The sequence below is a fragment of the Lepidochelys kempii genome, chromosome 8 (genome assembly GCF_965140265.1).
Source record: "Lepidochelys kempii isolate rLepKem1 chromosome 8, rLepKem1.hap2, whole genome shotgun sequence".
NCBI classification, from domain to species: domain Eukaryota; kingdom Metazoa; phylum Chordata; order Testudines; family Cheloniidae; genus Lepidochelys; species Lepidochelys kempii.
The window spans coordinates 95,867,448-95,889,689 of NC_133263.1; the positions used below are offsets into that span (position 1 = coordinate 95,867,448).

The following is a 22,242-nucleotide window of genomic DNA, read 5'->3' on the forward strand; positions in this document are numbered from 1 at the left end:
AAAACACTGAAAGTATGATGATGATGAGCTGTTTAAACTGTGTAACCATATGCCACATGTAAGAAAAATGGAAAAAATTAAATCCTGTGATAAGATTAAGTGTTCATTCCTGTGTCTTTGAATTATATTTAGTGTACTGAGGATGTTACGAAGAACTGTGCCTAACAATATGGGGTCTTGATCTCAGTTTGGCCCTTTATATCCTATTCAAACAGGCATAACTTAATTCTAATCTCAGCTATGTCACTGATTCACTCTGTCACCTGAGGTGGGCTATTTAACCTCGCTCTCTGATTGTCCAGCTATAAAATAGGGCTATTTTATTATTTATGTATTTATTATTTGTATTACCTATATTCCATAAATGACAATTGTGAGGATTAATTGTTTGTACAGTACTTTGAAGATATAAATTACTATATATGTGCTAAAAGTACTACTTGTACATTTTATCTAATACTCAAAAATTAAAAGCATATTTGAGTAGTATAATGCAACACAGTTTTTTATATCTCATAGGAACATTTAAAAAACCAGTTTAATTGTTTGTATATTTAAATTGGAACATTACTAAAATGGTTTGTATTCTTTAATCAGCTTGTTAATAATTTTTGCATACAATGTAAACTCACAATCCTTAACTTCCAGGAACTTTCAAGTCCAGTAGAAACTTATCACAGCATTGTGTATATATATATTAACTCATTGTTTGATATAAAATTTATTTTCTAGATTTACAATACACAGAAGGGGCGCTTCAAACGGAAGAATTTTATGTGAGTACATTCAACATACAGCATTAGTGCCACATGTAATTGGGGTGGATAGACTAGTTAAAAATGCATTCAATTCGCGCAACTCAATACATGTTATTTTAGAGGTTTGGATACATCCCTAGGTCTTGGATATGTGCTTCTACATTATGGTATAAAAATCCATATAGCTAGAGCTCCTAACTTTGCTAAATATCTATCTGAAGAAGTGTGGTAATCTCTCTTGGTCCAGCTGTTGTCTTCAAAGTTTCATGAGTTCCAGGTATTCAAAGGAAAGAGAAGGGCTATTTTGGATTCCTCTAACCCAAGAAAGCTCTGAAAACTGACATGCAGAAATGTCTTGATCCTTCTGTTATATTTTAAATTTCTTTGCAGAAGCTTGTTGAACATTTATATTATTACAATGAAAATAATAAGCTCCTTTTCTCTTCTACAGCTTCCTGAATTCCAAGCTACCTACTTGCGATTCATCATCAAATCTGCCTTTGATCATTTTGTTTCAGTGCACACAGTGATGGCAGAAGGAGTAGCAGAAAATATTTAATATCAAATTTACACAATTGCCTCAAATATTTTGTAATGATATTTGTAGCATAAAGGATATATTTATTATTCAAACATTATATTAAAATGGATTTTTAAAATATGGCTCCAGTATGTTCCCCTCCCCCAGCAATTTAATGTGTAATGCAGTATAACCATTAACTCTGATAATACATTTGTAGTTTTCCAATGTAGAGTACAAATGAACAATTGCTTTTTGCTTAACCACTAACATACGATTGATTCCACTTCTGAATTGCAATATGTTGATATTAAAAGGCTGTTTAAGATACATTGTTTTAAAATGCCATTGAATATTTGTTTCTCTGTAAAATATTTCCCTCACAGAAAAAATAAAAGTGTGAAATATTCAAACTTGAGGTCATTCCCCCAACCCTAAAAGAAGTCCTTCCAAAATTCATTAACATCAGCTGAGGACCCTAGGTAAGAAAAGAGGATGATTATAACTTCTACTGAAATATTTAAATACCAAGCTGAAGCCACTCGAGATGGTTTAATATATTTTAATTGCTCCTATTTAGCTCATTGCCTCTATAAATATTTTCTCAAATCAGGTCACAGCTGCCTTTGCTTTATGCTATGACTGTCATAAACAAATATTAATAGAACCAATGCTGATGTACATTAATACAAATTGTTTCATTCATAAACCTGCTGGGGTGTGTGCAAGTGAACATTTAGAAAAACTGCCTGTAAATAGAAATTTTTTTTTTTAAACAGTGATCAATGTGCAATCATTTGTTTTGTTTGCTAATACACTACTCCAACATTCATCCAAGCCATTTGTATGGCTTTTAATTAGTAATATTTATTTTATAGATTTCAGTTTCAAAAAGTACTTCAGTGACTAGTTATAACACGTTGTACCATTGCTGTCTCAGTGATACTGAACATTATCTGAATCTGTTGGCACCAGGATGCATTACTAGTAAAGTTTCACTGATAAGGCCACGTTTCAAAACTCAAAAGGATTAATCTTGCAGTCCTAAAGCAGGCAAAAAACTCCCATTAATCTCAGTGGGAATTTTACCTTCATCAGAGCTGAAGGATTGGGCACTAAATTAGAGGTGCAGTCAGTGGAATAAAATATATTTTTTCTTGCCACTCACTATTTCATATTTTAATTACAAGAAATCTTGAGCTAATCAAGGTGTAGAGAATATAGACACAAGTTATTTTCTGTTATTTAATATTAAGTTTTATTATATCAGATGCTACCTAAACTAATTAAGAATGGGTGTATGAAAGCCATTACACATTTGGAGTAACATCAGGGATTTTTTTTAGAGACAAGTAATTTCACTATATGAAAAATTTTGGACCAAGGGTGTATGAACAGGGTAGTGATGAAACCTATAAAAGCACTTTTGATTTCTTTACTCCTGTTATTCTCTCTCTGTTTTGTTTTACTTGTATTTCCTGTATGCTGACCTGTAGCTGATGGGTACAGCTATGACTCCATATCTGGGCTAACATTCTTAGAGAGCTTTTCCATTAATTTCAAATGGTGTTGAATCAAGCCATATTGATGTCTGATTCTTGAATAAGGTGTAACTCATACTATATCCTTGTCTACCCATTTTCTTTTTCTCTTGGGTGAGTATATATTCTTTTTAACCTCTGATTTCTATAATTATTTTAAAATAAACAGCAGTAAAAATATATTTTAAAAAAGGCCAGAGCAAGTTGTTCAGTGACCACATTTTCCAGATGGACCACTTTATTTTTGGGGCTTCTGATTTGTTCACCTATTTTAGTTTTTCCAAGATTGCACGTATGTCCTGTGGATGGTAATTCCAAGGTCCCACTCCACCCTGTAAAGTAAATAAAATACAGGATTGTTCAGATATACTCTATGGGGGAGTCTCCAGTGGTGCATAGTTGGCACAGCCATCTCCTGCCACACTCACCCAAAAGCCCTGGTGCAGGAGCAGGAGTGACCTGAGCGTGTTGCATTGCAACTGTGTTCAACTGGTAGATGAACCCTTGAGACCCATTTCTAGCTGTGCATAGGTTAGAGCAGCTTGCAGCAGAGCCAGGTTAGAGCAGCCTGCACCAGAGCCAGCTAGATCATCAGGGAGCCTTAAGTGGCTGCCTAATGGCCACCCTTTCTTCCGCACCAAGCAGAAACGGTACAGTAGAGAGTCTGTCCTAAAGTCTTATGTACAAACTTTTAGATATATATCAGTATAGTAAATTACACAGTAAAATAAGGTTTTAACTAGAAAGTTTAATGCTGAAACTTGAAAGATAATCTAAATTAAATAGAAGTAGATTCTTGTAACAGGCATGGTCTCCAGCTACCAGATAATAATTAGCACTTTATATCTATAAATACTATACAAATATTAACTCAAACTTCAAAACAGCCTTGTGAGCTAGGTAAGTATTATTGTCCTCATTTTATACATGAGTAGACTTTTATGCAGAGGTTCAGGCCAGCCAACAAGTTGGGGAAACAGCTGGAGTTAGAATGTAGGGTTTCTTTGTTTCCAGCCCTATGCTCAGTAGGCTTTCACTTTGTCTCTTTAGGAAGGACAACATAAATACTGAGGCAGAGCCAAGACATACATAAAAAATATACATCAATGCCAAGACTTTTTTGTTGCTAATCATTATTCAATGAACAATGTGCTTAAAGATAACTAACGTTATTAGAAATGGAACACAATGAAAAATGTTAATCACTTGTCCATCAAATATGCTATGGGATATTACAGGGCTATTTTTAAAAGTTAAAACCACACTGTAATGTGTTCAGAGTTCATTACCTTATAGACAACCTTTCCTCCTTGCACCAGATAAAGTCTTTCTGGCAGAGCTGCGTATTTTGAACTGCTCAGGTTTTCCATAGTATCTAAAACCACTGGGCATAAAGGATTCTCTTTCAAAAGAAATTGTGCAGCCTTTTTTCGATCTTGAAGGTTTCGGTGATTTTTAATAACAATGTTGTTTTCAAAAGCCCATCCATCTTCCAAAAAAAAAAAGAGAGGGGAGAGTGATTATATATTGTGTGTGTACATGCCCCAAAAATCAATTTAATAGAACGTTATCAAGGTTGCAAAGTCAAGCACTCAGAAATGAAGAAATGCCAGAATTAGGATTGCCTGTGCAACCTTAATTCAGACCGCTCGAGCATATGTATTATGATACAGTTTTCATTTACATGATCACATACCATTGAGAGCACAGGAGACACCATCCCCCTGCTCTGCTTAGGTGCTCAAACCCAGCATGGGTCTCAGCAGCCCGGAGCTGCATTTGCAGGGAAAGTCTTGCTCAGCCCCAAGCTGGAACATGCCCACTTCAGAAAGGATCTTCAGAAATGTAGCTGCTGAAAATCTAAGAAGTCTCTATTCAGCATGTGCAAACTGTGATTTTTTTTTTTTTTTTTAAGGTTTATAACTTGGCCAAAGTTGGGTGGATTTTCACAGGGATTGCAAAAGGTATATCCCTCACACAAAAGCCACCCTTTGCCAAATTTCAAGTCTCTACTAAATCTGTCTAAAGGAAAGATTGCTGAATTTTTTAATAGGGGCAAAATATATATTTTTTTCCTAGCTTTGTTCTTGGAAACAGCTGAAGCATTTTTCTGAAATTTAAAAAAAACGCCAGCCTGAGAGAAGACACCCAGCATGGAAAATTTCAGCCCAAATAGATAGTTTGGCAAAGTTATGAGCAACTGAAAAATAGTTTATAAGGGGAAGTGTCAGAGAAACTCAACAGGCAGGGCTACTAGCCCTGCCTGTAATATTATGCACACTAATCTATATATGATATAATTCCAATAGCTAAGTTAATAACATGAGTAACCAAAGAAATTGCAAAACGTTTAAACTTACAGGAAGGCAGTTGTAGCAAAGAGGCGTGGCCTCCCTCAGAGACTGACAGCGAGGGAGGGTTACACATGCCTACTGAATGTATCAAGCCCTTCATAAAGGAGATGGTAAGTGGGAAACTTTGAGTTCTCATACCACTCTGCCATTGACTCTGGAGTAAGTCACTTTACCCTATTTTTCATAACTGTCAGCATAATTTTGGGAGGCTTCAATTTTTTGGAGCCCAGCTTGAGACCTACAGAACCAGATATTGATCAGAGCTTGAGCACTGACAACTCCCACTGAGATAAATGGGATTCTGTGAGTGCTCAGGACTTTTGAAAATGAGAGCATAGGGTTGTCAAGTTGGGTACTCAAGATAAGTGGACCCTTCCAAACATGCAGGCCTTCATTTATCTATGCCTCAGTTTCCCCGTCTATAAAATAGGGATGATAATATGCACCTTATATAGATATAGATATAAAAGTGAAACTCTCTCTGTCTCTCTCTCTGTGTATGTATGGTAGGCTTATAATGAAAGGTGGCGTCTGATTATCTTGAAGTTCTAGCTCTGTGAGTATCCGATATAACCACATAGGGATTTGTTAACCAGTGTAAAGTGTTAAATTATAACACCTGTGACAGAGGGAATTAATTTTTTTTCACATAACTTCTGAGTTAAAATAGATTTCAGAAGATTATTGCCCCCGTGACGCTGTAAGTACAATTTGAAATATGGTGTGTATATACAGGTTTCAGAGTAGCAGCCGTGTTAGTCTGTATCCGCAAAAAGAAAAGGAGTACTTGTGGTACCTTAGAGACTAACAAATTTATTTGAGCATAAGCTTTCATGAGCTACAGCTCACTTCATCAGATGCATGCAGTGGAAAATACAGTGGGGAGATTTTATATACACAGAGAACATGAAACAACGGGTGTTACCATACACACTGTAACAAGAGTGATCAGGTAAGGTGAGCTATTACCAGCAGGAGAGTGGTGGTGGTGGGGGGTACCTTTTGTAGTGATAATCAAGGTGGGCCATTTCCAGCAGTTGACAAGAACGTGTGAGGAACAGTGGGTGGGTGGTGGGGGAAATAGTTTTACTTTGTGTAATGACACATCCACTCCCAGTCTTTATTCAAGCCTAAGTTAATTGTATCCGGTTTGCAAATTAATTCCAATTCAGCAGTCTTCTGTTTCTGAAACTACAATTCATCAGTGATCTTCCTGAAAACACCATCCTAGCCACTATGGATGGCCCACCTTGATTATCATACACATTGTAAAGAGAGGGGTCACTTTGGATGGGCTATTACCAGCAGGAGAGTGAGTTTGTGGGGGGGGGGGGCGGAGGGTGAGAAAACCTGGATTTGTGCTGGAAATGGCCCAACTTGATTATCATACTCATTGTAAGGAGAGTGATCACTTTAGATAAGCTATTACCAGCAGGAGAGTGGGGTGGGAGGAGGTATTGTTTCATGGTCTCTGTGTATATAATGTCTTCTGCAGTTTCCACAGTATGCATCCGATGAAGTGAGCTGTAGCTCACGAAAGCTTATGCTCAAATAAATTGGTTAGTCTCTAAGGTGCCACAAGTACTCCTTTTCTTTTTGCGAATACAGACTAACACGGCTGTTACTCTGAAACCTGTCACTATGGATGTAGAAGCCCTCTACACCAACATTCCACACAAAGATGGACTACAAGCCGCCAGGAACAGTATCCCCCATAATGTCACAGCTAACCTCGTGGCTGAACTTTGTGGCTTTGTCCTCACCCATAACTATTTCACATTTGGGGACAATGTATACCTTCACATCAGTGGCACTGCTATGGGTACCCGCATGGCCCCACAGTATGCCAACATTTTTATGGCTGACATAGAACAACACTTCCTCAGCTCTCATCCCCTAACGCCCCTACTCTACTTGCAGTACATTGATGACATCTTCATCTGGACCCATGGAAAAGAAGCCCTTGAGGAATTCCACCATCATTTCAACAATCTCCATCCCACCCTCAACCTCAGCCTGGTCCAGTCCAAACAAGAGATCCACTTCCTGGACATTACGGTGCTAATAAGCGATGGTCACATAAACACCACCCTATACCGGAAACTTACTGACCACTATACTTACCTACATGCCTCCAACTTTCATCCAGACCACACCACACGATCCATTGTCTACAGCCAAGCTCTACGATACAACCGCATTTGCTCTAACCCCTCCGACAGAGACAAACACCTACAAGATCTCTATCAAGCATTCTTACAACTGCAATACCCACTTGCTGAAATGAAGAAACAGATTGACAGAGCCAGAAAAGTATCCAGAAGTTACCTACTACAGGACAGGCCCAACAAAGAAAATAACAGAACGCCACTAGCCGTCACCTTCAGCCCCCAACTAAAACCTCTCCAACGCATTATCAAGGACCTACAACCTATCCTGAAGGATGACCCATCACTCTCACAGATCTTGGGAGACAGGCCAGTCCTTGCTTACAGACAGTCCCCAAACCTGAAGCAAATACTCCCCAGCAACAACTCCCCAGTAACCACACACCACACAACAAAAACACCAACCCAGGAACCTATCCTTACAACAAAGCCCGTTGCCAACTGTGTCCACATATCTATTCAGGGGACACCATCATAGGGCCTAATCACATCAGCTACACTGTCAGAGGCTCATTCACCTGCACATCTACCAATGTGATATATGGCATCATGTGCCAGCAATGCCCCTCTGCCATGTACATTGGCCAAACGGGACAGTCTCTACATAAAAGAATAAATGGACACAAATCAGATGTCAAGAATTATAACATTCAAAAACCAGTTGGAGAACACTTCAATCTCTTTAGTCACTCGATTACAGACCTAAAAGTTGCAATTCTTGAACAAAAAAACTTCAAAAACAGACTCCAAGGAGAGACTGCTGAATTGGAATTAATTTGCAAACTGGATACAATTAACTTAGGCTTGAATAGAGACTGGGAGTGGATGTGTCATTACACAAGGTAAAACTATTTCCCCATGCTTATTTCCCCCCGACTCCCCCACCACTGTTCCTCACACGTTCTTGTCAACTGCTGGAAATGGCTCACCTTGATTATCACTAAAAAAGATTCTCCCCTTCCCCCGCTCTCCTGCTGGTAACAGCTCACCTTACCTGATCACTCTTGTTACAGTATGTATGGTAACACTCATTGTTTCATGTTCTCTGTGTATATAAAATCTCCCCACTGTATTTTCCACTGCATGCATCCAATGAAGTGAGCTGTAGCTCATGAAAGCTTATGCTCAGATAAATTTGTTAATCGGGCCACAAGTACTCCTTTTCTTTTTGGTGTTTATATAGTTTCCAACTGATAGCCATCAGTACACAGGAGTTCTAACAATTCCACTGACTGGCTGCTACTCACTGCTGTTTCTGGTCCTCTAGTAACAGATTTCAGATCTCTGGAAGTGGAGTATGTTACTTAGAAATTTTAAACTGATTTTGAAAATTAGTTAGTCTGTCTTTCTCATTAATATACAAACAATTGCTAACCCACACAAATCATTTTATTCCTTCAAATTGGTATGGTGTAAATACTATTTAAATATTTCAAATGTAAAATGGGTAACATAAGCAAGCTTTTTTAAAAACTAGAGAATAAGTCATTTTCAGCTGTTCCACAACTATTTAATAAGACATAGGAAGGTGGCACATTGTTAGAATGTTGGTAGAGTGGAGAGATTGTGTTCTGCAAGGCCTTCTCTAGCCTGGATAAATGGTATGGTTTTAGCTAAAACTGTAGCGTGGACAAAGCAATACATATTTTTAATTAATATGTGCTAAACTGCTTAAATTAAAGCCTAAAGTCTTCCCTTTCACACATGTTAAAAGCAGTATGCCTTGTCTATGACGGACTTCTAAAAACTAATGTGTTGACTTCCTAGTCTAGACAAGGCCCCAAATGTTTTTTTTAACAGTAATGGGAGATGTCAACGATTTTTCTGTTGACTGGGTATATGTCACCTCAGGACAGGATCCAGAGGTAAAATGTCTAGACATCATAAATGACTGCTTCTTGGAACAGTTTGTTATGGAACCAATAAGAGGAGAGGCCATTCTTCCTTTAGTTCTGAGTGGAGCACAGGATCTGGTCCAAGAGGTGAATACAGCTGAACTGCTTAGTAATAATGACCATAATATAATTAAATTTAACATCCTCACAGGGGGGAAATTGCCAAAGAAACCCATGACAGTAGCATTTAACTTCAAAAAGGGGAACCACACAAAAATTAGGAAGCTAGTTAAATGGAAGTTAAAAGGAACAGTCTCAGGGGGTGAAATGCCTATAAATTGCATGGAAACTATTTAAAAACATCACAAGAGAGGCTCAAACTAAATATAGAGCACTCCCTCCCAAAAGAACAGAGGACCAAAAAAATGCCACTCTGGCTAAACAGCAGAGTAAAAGACGTGGTTAGAGGCAAAAAGGCATCCTTTAAAATTTAGAAGTTAAATCCTACTGATTAAAATAGAAAAGACCATAAACTGGCAAGTCAAATGTAAAAGCATAATTAGGCAGGTCAAGAAAGAATTTGAAGAGCAACTAGCTAAAGACATAATAAAGTAAACAGCAGTAAGGCACCAGGACCAGATGGTAATCACCCAAGAGTTCTGAAAGAACTCAAATATGAAATTGCAGAACCACTAACTGTGGTCTGTACCATATAGCTTAAATCAGCATCTGTACCAGATGACTTGAGGGTAGCTAATGTGATGCTGATTATTAAAAAAGCTCCAGTGGTGATCCTGGCAATTACAGGCCATTAAGCCTAACTTCAGTACCAAGCAAATTGATTTAAACAATAGCAGAGAACAGAATTATCACACAGATAAACACAATATGTTGGGAATGAGTCAACACATTTTTTGTAGAGGGTAATCATGCCTCACTAATCTATTAGAATTCTTTGAGGGTGTTAACTAGCATGTGGACAAGAGTGAGCCAGTGAATATAGTGTACCTGGACTTTCAGAAAGCCTTTGACAAGGTCGCACATCAACGGCTCTTAAGCAAAGTAAGCAGTCCTGGGATAAGAGAGAAGGTCCTCTCATGGATCAATAACTGGTTAAAAGCCAGGAAACAAAGGGTAGGAATAAATGGTCATTTTTCAGGACGTCAACGTAAAGAGCGGAGTCCCCCAAGTATCTGTACAGGGACCAGTGTTGTTCAACATATCCAAAAATAATCTGGAAAAAGGGGTGAGCAGTGAGATAGAAAATTATTCAAGATAGGTAAATCCAAACCTGATTGCGAAGAGTTACAAAGGGATCTCACTAAACTGGATAGCTGGGCAACAAAATGGAAAATGAAATTCAATGTTGATAACTGCAAAATAATGCACATTCAAAAATGTAATTTCAACGACACATACATAATGATGGGATCTAAATTAGCTGTTCCCACTCAAGAAAGAGATCTTGGAGTCATTGTAGGTAGTTCTCTGAAAACAGCTGCTCAAGGTGCAGTGGCAGTCAAAAAAGCTAACAGAATGTTAGGACCATTAGTAAAGGGATAGATAATAAGACAGAAAATATCATAATGCCACTATATAAATCTGTGGTACACCCATACTGAATACTGTGGGCAGTTCTGGTCAAAAAAGATAAAATTGAAAAAGGTACAGAGAAGAGCAACAAAAATTATGAGTATGGAACAACTTCCATAAGAGAAGAGAGTAAAAATTCTGGGACTGTTCATCTTGGGAGAGACGACTAAGGGGGAATATGATAAGAAATCTATAGCATCATGAATGGTGTGGAGAAAGTGAATAAGGAAATGATTTACCTCTTCACATAGCACAAGAACTGGGGGTCATCTGATGAAATTAATATGCAGATGGTTTAAAACAAACACAAAGAAGTACTTCACACAATGCAGTCAACCTGTGCAACTAGTTGCCATTGGATGTTGTGAAAGCCAAAACTAAAACTGAGTTAAAAAAAGCATTAGGTAAGTTTATGGATGATAGGTCCATCAATGGCTATTATCTCATGCTCCAGGTGTCTCTATATTTCCAACTGCCAGAAGCTGGGACTGGACAACGGGATGGCTCACTTGAGATTGCCCTGTTCCCTTCTTTCCCTTTGAAGCATCTGGCACTGGCCACTGTTGGAAGACAGTATACTGGGCTAGATGGACTGCTGCTCTGATCCAGTATGGCTGTTCTGATGTGCTTATATGCAGTGATGAGCTGCCAGAACCTGAAGAACTGGTTCCTTCAGTCACTCCTGGTCTTTGGTGGCATTGAAGGGCCCGAGGCCGAAGTGCCGCCGAAGACCTGGAGTGACTGAAGGACCTGCTGCCGAAATACCACCGAAGGGCCACAGGGCCGCCGGGTGAGTAGAAATTCTCAGGGGAGCCTTCCCAGCTGAGAGCTCAGGCGGGACGGACAGGACAGTCCCACGGGCCGCAGTTTACCGAACCCCTTTAACAACCGGTTCTAAACCAGCTTCAAAATTTAACAACTGGTTCGCATGAACTGGTGCGAACTGGCTCTAGCTCACCACTGCTTATATGCAGACTAAGATCAGGGCCCAAATCTAGAAAAGACTTGCATGTGCTCAACTTTACACATGGGTATCTTCATTTTATTTTCAACTGAACAACTTATGTGTAAAGTTTAAACATGTGCACAAGTGATTGCAGGATAAGGGCCCAAAACTGGTTCTTCACATTGACACTGTTACTTTGAATTTCAGTAGATTTTTTCCATCCTGTCTGCAGTTTCATTCTTCTCTCAAATATACTTTATTATTGAGTCATAGAGTTTAAGGCCAGAAGGAAGGACCAGATCATCTACTCTGACCTCCTGTATATAAGTGGCCACCAACACCACCCAGCACCCGGACACTAAACCCAACAACTGAAATAAGACGAAAAATTTAGAGCCCAGAGGTGACTAAATTATGTGCCACAGGCAGAGAATAGGAGACATGCAAGTGCACCAGTGCCTCAAACCCCTGCAGTGGCTGGGAAATGATTAAGTGATAGATACCTAGATAATCCTGGCAAGTGACCCACACCCACATGTTGCAGAGAAGGCAACCCCTTCCCCCAAGGACACCGCCAGTCTGACCTGGTGGAAAAGTCCTTCCTGACCCCACATAGTGATCATTTAGACCCTGAGCTTGTGAGTAAGAGTTAGCCAGCTAAACCCTGAGAGAGAGAGAGACTGGTCGGTGCCCTGGCCATCCTCATCTAATGTTTCATCTCCAGCTTTGACCATCTCTGATGCTTTAGAGGCAGGAGATTTAAAAAAAAACACAGACTATACTGGGGGAAACATATTCCTTCCTGACCCCTGTGGGTGGCCAGCTGAATCCCTGAAGCATGAACTTTTAGGAATATAAAACATAAACCAGAAGTAAGCTCCAGAGCGGTTGAGCCCTTCCCCCTACCATGATTCGGACAGAAGGATCCATATCTTATGCTTCATCATACATTTAAATGTTTTGCTTTCTATACTGTACCTGTTGCATGAGCTTCTTCAATATAGATTATAAGGAAATCTGCTATGCAGTTAAAATCTTCAACAAGCTTGTTGAACTCGCTGAATTTGAAAAGAAATGAAGGTCAGGTGCAGCTTCCAAAATTCAGGACTAAAGGCCTGTTGTCTGTAACAGACATGAAACGATTTTTAAGTATCATGTTAATTGGGTGATGCGAGAAAGGACAGCGTTAGGGTTAAGGCCTGGGCTCAAATCTGGGCTCCATTCTTAGCCTTTGACACACCTCCTGTATTATCTTGGGCAAAGTCACTGATCACCTGATTTTTCAAAGGTGCTGAGCTCTTCTGAAAATCAGGCCGTTAGTTTCTCTGTACCTCAGTATCAGTATATAAAATAGGCATAGCAATGCTTTCCTTCTCCTACCCCGGCCCTATCCGGTTTATTCAGACCCCAATCCTACAATAAGTTTTATGAAGGCAGACTCCTATACCCACACAAAGTCTTGATGGAGTCAATGGGGCTCCATACAGGTGCAGGCATCTGCCTAAATGGAGTTCATTGCAGGATCCAAGCCTTAAACTGTAAGCATTTTGGGGTGGCGGAACTCTGTTTTACTAAATGTATGTACAGCAACTAGAACAATGGGCTCTCAATCTCAGCTGAGGTCTCTAAATGCTACTGTACAGCAAATTAGTATGAAGGTACTTTAAAATATATTCGCAAAAAGAAAAGGAGTACTTGTGGCACCTTAGAGACTAACCAATTTATTTGAGCATGAGCTTTCGTGAGCTACAGCTCACTTCATCAGATGTTTACCGTGGAAACTGCAGCAGACTTTATATACACACAGAAATCATGAAACAATACCTCCTCCCACCCCACTGTCCTGCTGGTAATAGCTTATCTAAAGTGATCAACAGGTGGGCCATTTCCAGCACAAATCCAGGTTTTCTCACCCTCCACCCCCCCACACAAATTCACTCTCCTGCTGGTGCTAGCCCATCCAAAGTGACAACTCTTTACATAATCAAGTCGGGCTATTTCCTGCATAGATCAAGGTTTTCTCACATCCCCCCCACCCCCATACACACACAAACTCACTCTCCTGCTGGTAATAGCTCATCTAAACTGACCATTCTCCAGGTTTAAATCCAAGTTAAACCAGAACATCTGGGGGGGGGGGTAGGAAAAAACAAGAGGAAACAGGCTACCTTGCATAATGACTTAGCCACTCCCAGTCTCTATTTAAGCCTAAATTAATAGTATCCAATTTGCAAATGAATTCCAATTCAGCAGTTTCTCGCTGGAGTCTGGATTTGAAGTTTTTTTGTTTTAAGATAGCGACCTTCATGTCTGTGATTGCGTGACCAGAGAGATTGAAGTGTTCTCCGACTGGTTTATGAATGTTATAATTCTTGACATCTGATTTGTGTCCATTTATTCTTTTACGTAGAGACTGTCCAGTTTGACCAATGTACATGGCAGAGGGGCATTGCTGGCACATGATGGCATAGATCACATTGGTGGATGTGCAGGTGAACGAGCCTCTGATAGTGTGGCTGATGTTATTAGGCCCTGTGATGGTGTCCCCTGAATAGATATGTGGGCACAATTGGCAACGGGCTTTGTTGCAAGGATAAGTTCCTGGGTTAGTGGTTCTGTTGTGTGGTATGTGGTTGTTGGTGAGTATTTGCTTCAGGTTGCGGGGCTGTCTGTAGGCAAGGACTGGCCTGTCTCCCAAGACTTGTGAGAGTGTTGGGTCATCCTTTAGGATAGGTTGTAGATCCTTAATAATGCGTTGGAGGGGTTTTAGTTGGGGGCTGAAGGTGACGGCTAGTGGCGTTCTGTTATTTTCTTTGTTAGGCCTGTCCTGTAGTAGGTAACTTCTGGGAACTCTTCTGGCTCTATCAATCTGTTTCTTTACTTCTGCAGGTGGGTATTGTAGTTGTAAGAAAGCTTGACAGAGATCTTGTAGGTGTTTGTCTCTGTCTGAGGGGTTGGAGCAAATGCGGTTGTATCGCAGAGCTTGGCTGTAGACGATGGATCGTGTGGTGTGGTCAGGGTGAAAGCTGGAGGCATGCAGGTAGGAATAGCGGTCAGTAGGTTTACGGTATAGGGTGGTGTTTATGTGGCCATTGTTGATTAGCACTGTAGTGTCCAGGAAGTGGATCTCTTGTGTGGACTGGACCAGGCTGAGGTTGGTGGTGGGATGGAAATTGTTGAAATCATGGTGGAATTCCTCAAGGGCTTCTTTTCCATGGGTCCAGATGATGAAGATGTCATCAATATAGCGCAAGTAGAGTAGGGGCTTTAGGGGACGAGAGCTGAGGAAGCGTTGTTCTAAATCAGCCATAAAAATGTTGGCATACTGTGGGGCCATGCGGGTACCCATAGCAGTGCCGCTGATCTGAAGGTATACATTGTCACCAAATGTGAAATAGTTATGGGTAAGGACAAAGTCACAAAGTTCAGCCACCAGGTTAGCCGTGACATTATCGGGGATAGTGTTCTTGACGGCTTGTAGTCCATCTTTGTGTGGAATGTTGGTGTAGAGGGCTTCTACATCCATAGTAGCCAGGATGGTGTTATCAGGAAGATCACCGATGGATTGAAGTTTCCTCAGGAAGTCAGTGGTGTCTCGAAGGTAGCTGGGAGTGCTGGTAGCGTAGGGCCTGAGGAGGGAGTCTACATAGCCAGACAATCCTGCTGTCAGGGTGCCAATGCCTGAGATGATGGGGCGCCCAGGATTTCCAGGTTTATGGATCTTGGGTAGTAGATAGAATATCCCAGGTCGGGGTTCCAGGGGTGTGTCTGTGCGGATTTGATCTTGTGCTTTTTCAGGAAGTTTCTTGAGCAAATGCTGTAGTTGCTTTTGGTAACTCTCAGTGGGATCATAGGGTAATGGCTTGTAGAAACTCGTGTTGGAGAGCTGCCGAGCAGCCTCTTGTTCATATTCCGACCTATTCATGATGACAACAGCACCTCCTTTGTCAGCCTTTTTGATTATGATGTCAGAGTTGTTTCTGAGGCTGTGGATGGCATTGCGTTCCGCATGGCTGAGGTTATGGGGCAAGTGATGCTGCTTTTCCACAATTTCAGTCCGTGCACGTCGGCGGAAGCACTCTATGTAGAAGTCCAGTCTGCTGTTTCGACCTTCAGGAGGAGTCCATCTAGAATCCCTCTTTCTGTAGTGTTGGCAGGGAGACCTCTGTGGATTAGTATGTTGTTCAGAGGTATTTTGGAAATATTCCTTGAGACGGAGACGTCGAAAATAGGATTCTAGGTCACCACAGAACTGTATCATGTTTGTGGGGGTGGAGGGGCAGAAGGAGAGGCCCCGAGATAGAACAGCTGCTTCTGCTGGGCTGAGAGTATAGTTGGATAGGTTAACAATATTGCTAGGTGGGGTGAGGGAACCATTGCTGTGGCCCCTTGTAGCATGTAGTAGTTTAGAAAGTTTAGTGTCTTTTTTCTTTTGTAGAGAAGCAAAGTGTGCGTTGTAAATGGCTTGTCTAGTTTTAGTAAAATCCAGCCACGAGGAAGTTTGTGTGGAAGGTTGGTTCTTTATGAGAGTATCCATTTTTGAGAGCTCATTCTTAATCTTTCCCTGTTTGCTGTAGAGGATCTTGATCAGGTGATTCCGCAGTTTCTTTGAGAGCGTGAGGCACAAGCTGTCAGCATAGTCTGTGTGGTATGTAGATTGTAATGGATTTTTGACCTTCAGTCCTTTTGGTACGATGTCCATCTGTTTGCATTTGGAAAGGAAGATGATGTCTGTCTGTATCTGTACAAGTTTCTTCATGCAGTTGATAGATTTCCACTCCATACGGCTCCCCCACAAACATGATACAGTTCTGTGGTGACCTAGAATCCTATTTTCGACGTCTCCGTCTCAAGGAATATTTCCAAAATACCTCTGAACAACATACTAATCCACAGAGGTCTCCCTGCCAACACTACAGAAAGAGGGATTCTAGATGGACTCCTCCTGAAGGTCGAAACAGCAGACTGGACTTCTACATAGAGTGCTTCCGCCGACGTGCACGGACTGAAATTGTGGAAAAGCAGCATCACTTGCCCCATAACCTCAGCCATGCGGAACGCAATGCCATCCACAGCCTCAGAAACAACTCTGACATCATAATCAAAAAGGCTGACAAAGGAGGTGCTGTTGTCATCATGAATAGGTCGGAATATGAACAAGAGGCTGCTCGGCAGCTCTCCAACACGAGTTTCTACAAGCCATTACCCTATGATCCCACTGAGAGTTACCAAAAGCAACTACAGCATTTGCTCAAGAAACTTCCTGAAAAAGCACAAGATCAAATCCGCACAGACACACCCCTGGAACCCCGACCTGGGATATTCTATCTACTACCCAAGATCCATAAACCTGGAAATCCTGGGCGCCCCATCATCTCAGGCATTGGCACCCTGACAGCAGGATTGTCTGGCTATGTAGACTCCCTCCTCAGGCCCTACGCTACCAGCACTCCCAGCTACCTTCGAGACACCACTGACTTCCTGAGGAAACTTCAATCCATCGGTGATCTTCCTGATAACACCATCCTGGCTACTATGGATGTAGAAGCCCTCTACACCAACATTCCACACAAAGATGGACTACAAGCCGTCAAGAACACTATCCCCGATAATGTCACGGCTAACCTGGTGGCTGAACTTTGTGACTTTGTCCTTACCCATAACTATTTCACATTTGGTGACAATGTATACCTTCAGATCAGCGGCACTGCTATGGGTACCCGCATGGCCCCACAGTATGCCAACATTTTTATGGCTGATTTAGAACAACGCTTCCTCAGCTCTCGTCCCCTAAAGCCCCTACTCTACTTGCGCTATATTGATGACATCTTCATCATCTGGACCCATGGAAAAGAAGCCCTTGAGGAATTCCACCATGATTTCAACAATTTCCATCCCACCACCAACCTCAGCCTGGTCCAGTCCACACAAGAGATCCACTTCCTGGACACTACAGTGCTAATCAACAATGGCCACATAAACACCACCCTATACCGTAAACCTACTGACCGCTATTCCTACCTGCATGCCTCCAGCTTTCACCCTGACCACACCACACGATCCATCGTCTACAGCCAAGCTCTGCGATACAACCGCATTTGCTCCAACCCCTCAGACAGAGACAAACACCTACAAGATCTCTGTCAAGCTTTCTTACAACTACAATACCCACCTGCAGAAGTAAAGAAACAGATTGATAGAGCCAGAAGAGTTCCCAGAAGTTACCTACTACAGGACAGGCCTAACAAAGAAAATAACAGAACGCCACTAGCCGTCACCTTCAGCCCCCAACTAAAACCCCTCCAACGCATTATTAAGGATCTACAACCTATCCTAAAGGATGACCCAACACTCTCACAAGTCTTGGGAGACAGGCCAGTCCTTGCCTACAGACAGCCCCGCAACCTGAAGCAAATACTCACCAACAACCACATACCACACAACAGAACCACTAACCCAGGAACTTATCCTTGCAACAAAGCCCGTTGCCAATTGTGCCCACATATCTATTCAGGGGACACCATCACAGGGCCTAATAACATCAGCCACACTATCAGAGGCTCGTTCACCTGCACATCCACCAATGTGATCTATGCCATCATGTGCCAGCAATGCCCCTCTGCCATGTACATTGGTCAAACTGGACAGTCTCTACGTAAAAGAATAAATGGACACAAATCAGATGTCAAGAATTATAACATTCATAAACCAGTCGGAGAACACTTCAATCTCTCTGGTCACGCAATCACAGACATGAAGGTCGCTATCTTAAAACAAAAAAACTTCAAATCCAGACTCCAGCGAGAAACTGCTGAATTGGAATTCATTTGCAAATTGGATACTATTAATTTAGGCTTAAATAGAGACTGGGAGTGGCTAAGTCATTATGCAAGGTAGCCTGTTTCCTCTTGTTTTTTCCTACCCCCCCCCCCAGATGTTCTGGTTTAACTTGGATTTAAACCTGGAGAATGGTCAGTTTAGATGAGCTATTACCAGCAGGAGAGTGAGTTTGTGTGTGTATGGGGGTGGGGGGGATGTGAGAAAACCTTGATCTATGCAGGAAATAGCCCGACTTGATTATGTAAAGAGTTGTCACTTTGGATGGGCTAGCACCAGCAGGAGAGTGAATTTGTGTGGGGGGGTGGAGGGTGAGAAAACCTGGATTTGTGCTGGAAATGGCCCACCTGTTGATCACTTTAGATAAGCTATTACCAGCAGGACAGTGGGGTGGGAGGAGGTATTGTTTCATGATTTCTGTGTGTATATAAAGTCTGCTGCAGTTTCCACGGTAAACATCTGATGAAGTGAGCTGTAGCTCACGAAAGCTCATGCTCAAATAAATTGGTTAGTCTCTAAGGTGCCACAAGTACTCCTTTTCTTTTTGCGAATACAGACTAACACGGCTGTTCCTCTGAAACCTGTTAAAATATATTATGCATGTTCCTTAACGAATAAACCCCATGAAGGTCCAAATTTTCAAACCTGAAGGCCTAAATTTAGGTTCTCAAATACATTTGTAGGCACCTAATTACAACTGTCTTGATTTTTCAGAAATGTTGTGATCTCACAGCTCCAGCTGATGTCAGGGGAAGGTAGAGATTCTGAAAATCAGTTCCTTTTTATTTAAATGTCTACATTTTGTTATAGGTGCATAGTTATAGACATCCAGATGGGAAAACTTTAACCATATTTTTGATAATGTATCCCAGGCTTTCATGCTTTTAATGTGATTCAGCAATTTTCTTGTCCAGGCAGAACTCTAATTATTTGTTGTTATTATTTATTAAATAACTTCTGTACAAGCCACAGAAGTAAATGTTTCCTGCCCCAGATTGCTTAGTGCTTAAGGGCCAGATCCCGCAAACACTTATGCATGGACCTAACAAAAAGCTTCTGCACAAATATTTACAAGAACACTTTCTTGTGTTTGCAGGACCTTGATTTAAGAGTGGTTTCAGAGTAGCAGCCATGTTAGTCTGTATTCGCAAAAAGAAAAGGAGTACTTGTGGCACCTTAGAGACTAGCAAATTTATTTGAGCATAAGCTTTCGTGAGCTACAGCTCACTTCATCGATGCATCTGATGAAGTGAGCTGTAACTCACGAAAGCTTATGCTCAAATAAATGTTAGTCTCTAAGGTGCCACAAGTACTCCTTTTGATTTAAGAGTGCTTCCAAGGACTTAAAAACATCTATTTTAGTCCAGAGTCATATAATGTAATCTGAAAGTGTGCATGATCTCCTTATTGGCTGTGCTTAATTTCAAAATCTGATGGTATCCTTTTATCCCACTCTGAAAAGGTCTAATCTTGGACCCACTTCCCAATACATTGCTCATATACCTTTCTGATTTTCAAACCATGCTATATCAATTTTGAAATTGTGTTTTTTGGGGGTTTTAAGCCCTGGTTAATATACTGGATACTAGAGCATGCAGGTTAATGATTAAGAATGTGTGCTACAAAGATCAAAAGTGGAGGACAAAGTACAAACCAAATTTTTCTCCCTCAGCATTATTTTGTAACAAACATCATCCATTTTCTGGACTTTAATCTGATTAATGATGGTGGTGTACAGGCTTTCTCCACTTGTGCATAACAGTATACAAAATATATTAAGTACATGGTTCTGGTTATATTTGCCTCTTCTTTCACCAGGACAAGTTATTGTATTGGTTTTCAGTAAATGCTTCCCCATAACATCCATGACAGCAGGCCACAAATTTAATAGCTGTATGCATTAGAAAACTGTAACAGTGCAGTAGCAAAGACAAACAAAGATTTTCTCTAAAACCACCAGAATGTGTACATGGTTGAGAAACTCCAGTGTTAGAATGTGATATATTCTTTTCTACTTAACAAATCCCTCTGAAGATAGTTACTTTTAATCTAAACTGCCTTGCAGATTCTGTAATTGAACCCTCTAACCATCACTTAGTCTCCCAATCGCCAGACATCATGTCTCAAACAGTTAGAATATAATGGTCTATTTAATTTACCATCCTAACTATGAGGACTCAACTTATTTGGATGATTGTACTGACCTTGCATGAAGTCCAGGATGTGATGCATTTCATCCCTGAAGTCTGCCACGGGGGTGTTGGGAGCATTATATCCTTCAAATGCTTCATCTTCCAGCTTTTTCCACTTCACTTTCAAAACAAAGAGTAAATATTTCAAGCTGAAGAAAGTCGGACCCCAATTCTCATAGCTGAACTTTGGATTGATGCCTATGCTGCTCTTTTGCCCCTGTTTTAGAATATATCTTTTCATCATTTCCGGGAACAATATCATCAGCATTTTACCAACAGCAACACACAGAGATACATACAAAAGAATCAAGGTCTTCTGTATAATGACCCTGATTCTGAACATTTTGTCTGAGGCAGACAGCCTGCTTCCAAAGGGAAACCGTGTAAGCGAGCGGGAGCAAAGGTAATGGAGGAGGGGAAATGAGGCTGCCGCTAAGACAATAGTGGCTGGAAAGTCGTCACGTGTCTGGCCACATTCTACCCTCTCACAGTCCCACACATGTCAGTGCACAGGGTGTGAATGAGAACAGAATATACTCCACTACTACATTGTGTATCTTGAAAATAAATCAGGATGTTAATTGCAATAAAGAATGTTTTATTACTGTTAATTGTATTAATGCACATTTAAGGCTTATTCCCAAATGGATTCATGCATTACAAATGAGAGGACTGACTTACATACTGGATGCTTTTCTGGCAGAATAAAGGTTATAATAACTTGGGACCCAATCCTGAAAATAAGCACTTGCTTTTACTCACATAGGTAATCCCACCGAAGTCACTGGGACTACTTGTGCTTAACGTTAAGTACATGAATAAATTTCCAGGTTTGGGGCCAGCTGCCTTAGCTCTTATAAAACAGTTTTCATTTTCAAAGCACTGTACAAACATTGGCTCATTAATTAATAAAGGCTCTGTATGTTCAGCAAACATTCTCTCATCCCTGATATTGTCATTAAAGACTTAACCCTTTCTTCTACGAACCCTTTCAACATAATTCCTGAAAGAAAGATGTATTTATATATGTCAGTGTGGTATAAAGAATTTATCAACATGAGGTATGCAGTTCACCCCAGTAGATCCTTGCATTCTGGAAACGCTACATAGATTTCCAAAAAAAAACAAAACAAAACTATTTTAAGCACGTTTTGAAGCTTACAAAAACATCAGGACTATTGCTTGAATCTCCCCTGCCCTGTTACTCCTTCCCTCCTGCCCCTACTCACCAAATAAATAAAATCAAATCCTGACTCTCTGACTTTACAAGTGAAGCGATCCCAGAAACATTCCCACCCCACCCCCCGCCTTTTTTTTTTTTTTTATTTTTAATCTGTAACAATTCTTAAAGGAGTTGTACTGCGTGAGCTGTGAAGCAGCAACGGGCTGAGGATTTGTACGTGTATGTAAAGGTGCTGTTGGCATGAGCTGGGGGGGGGAGGGGGCGGTGACTTGCCCAGCTCGTGCTGGTCACAGCTGCCGAGCACGTCATCAGGCA

General features: G+C 40.9%; 2 protein-coding genes across 6 annotated transcripts in view; one reads left to right on the forward strand and one right to left on the reverse strand.

Moving 5' to 3' along the window:
* IFT25 (intraflagellar transport 25) overlaps positions 1–5,431 on the forward strand; it is a 13,193-nt gene extending 7,762 nt beyond the window's left edge. For 3 of the 4 annotated variants that reach the window (XM_073357634.1, XM_073357632.1, XM_073357633.1), the window contains 2 exons: positions 733–776; positions 1,210–5,431. In XM_073357634.1, coding sequence (XP_073213735.1) covers positions 733–776; positions 1,210–1,317 — 152 coding nt within the window. In that variant the 3' untranslated portion in view covers positions 1,318–5,431. Of the gene's footprint in view, positions 1–732; positions 1,167–1,209 lie in introns of those variants that run through there. The other variant, XM_073357636.1, reaches the window with a different exon arrangement.
* DIO1 (iodothyronine deiodinase 1) lies at positions 1,210–21,159 on the reverse strand. Of its 2 annotated transcripts, XM_073357630.1 has the most exons (4): positions 20,757–21,159; positions 12,694–12,837; positions 4,109–4,308; positions 1,210–3,151 (listed from the first exon to the last, which is right to left on the reverse strand). In XM_073357630.1, exons 1-4 carry the CDS (start codon positions 21,085–21,087, stop codon positions 3,086–3,088), a joined length of 741 nt encoding a protein of 246 aa, XP_073213731.1. In that variant the 5' UTR covers positions 21,088–21,159; the 3' UTR covers positions 1,210–3,085. The 2 variants fall into 2 exon arrangements, with proteins under 2 accessions (XP_073213731.1, XP_073213732.1); XM_073357631.1 differs by lacking the exon at positions 12,694–12,837 and having other exon boundaries at positions 20,757–21,158.
* Between the last annotated feature and the right edge of the window lie 1,083 nt (positions 21,160–22,242).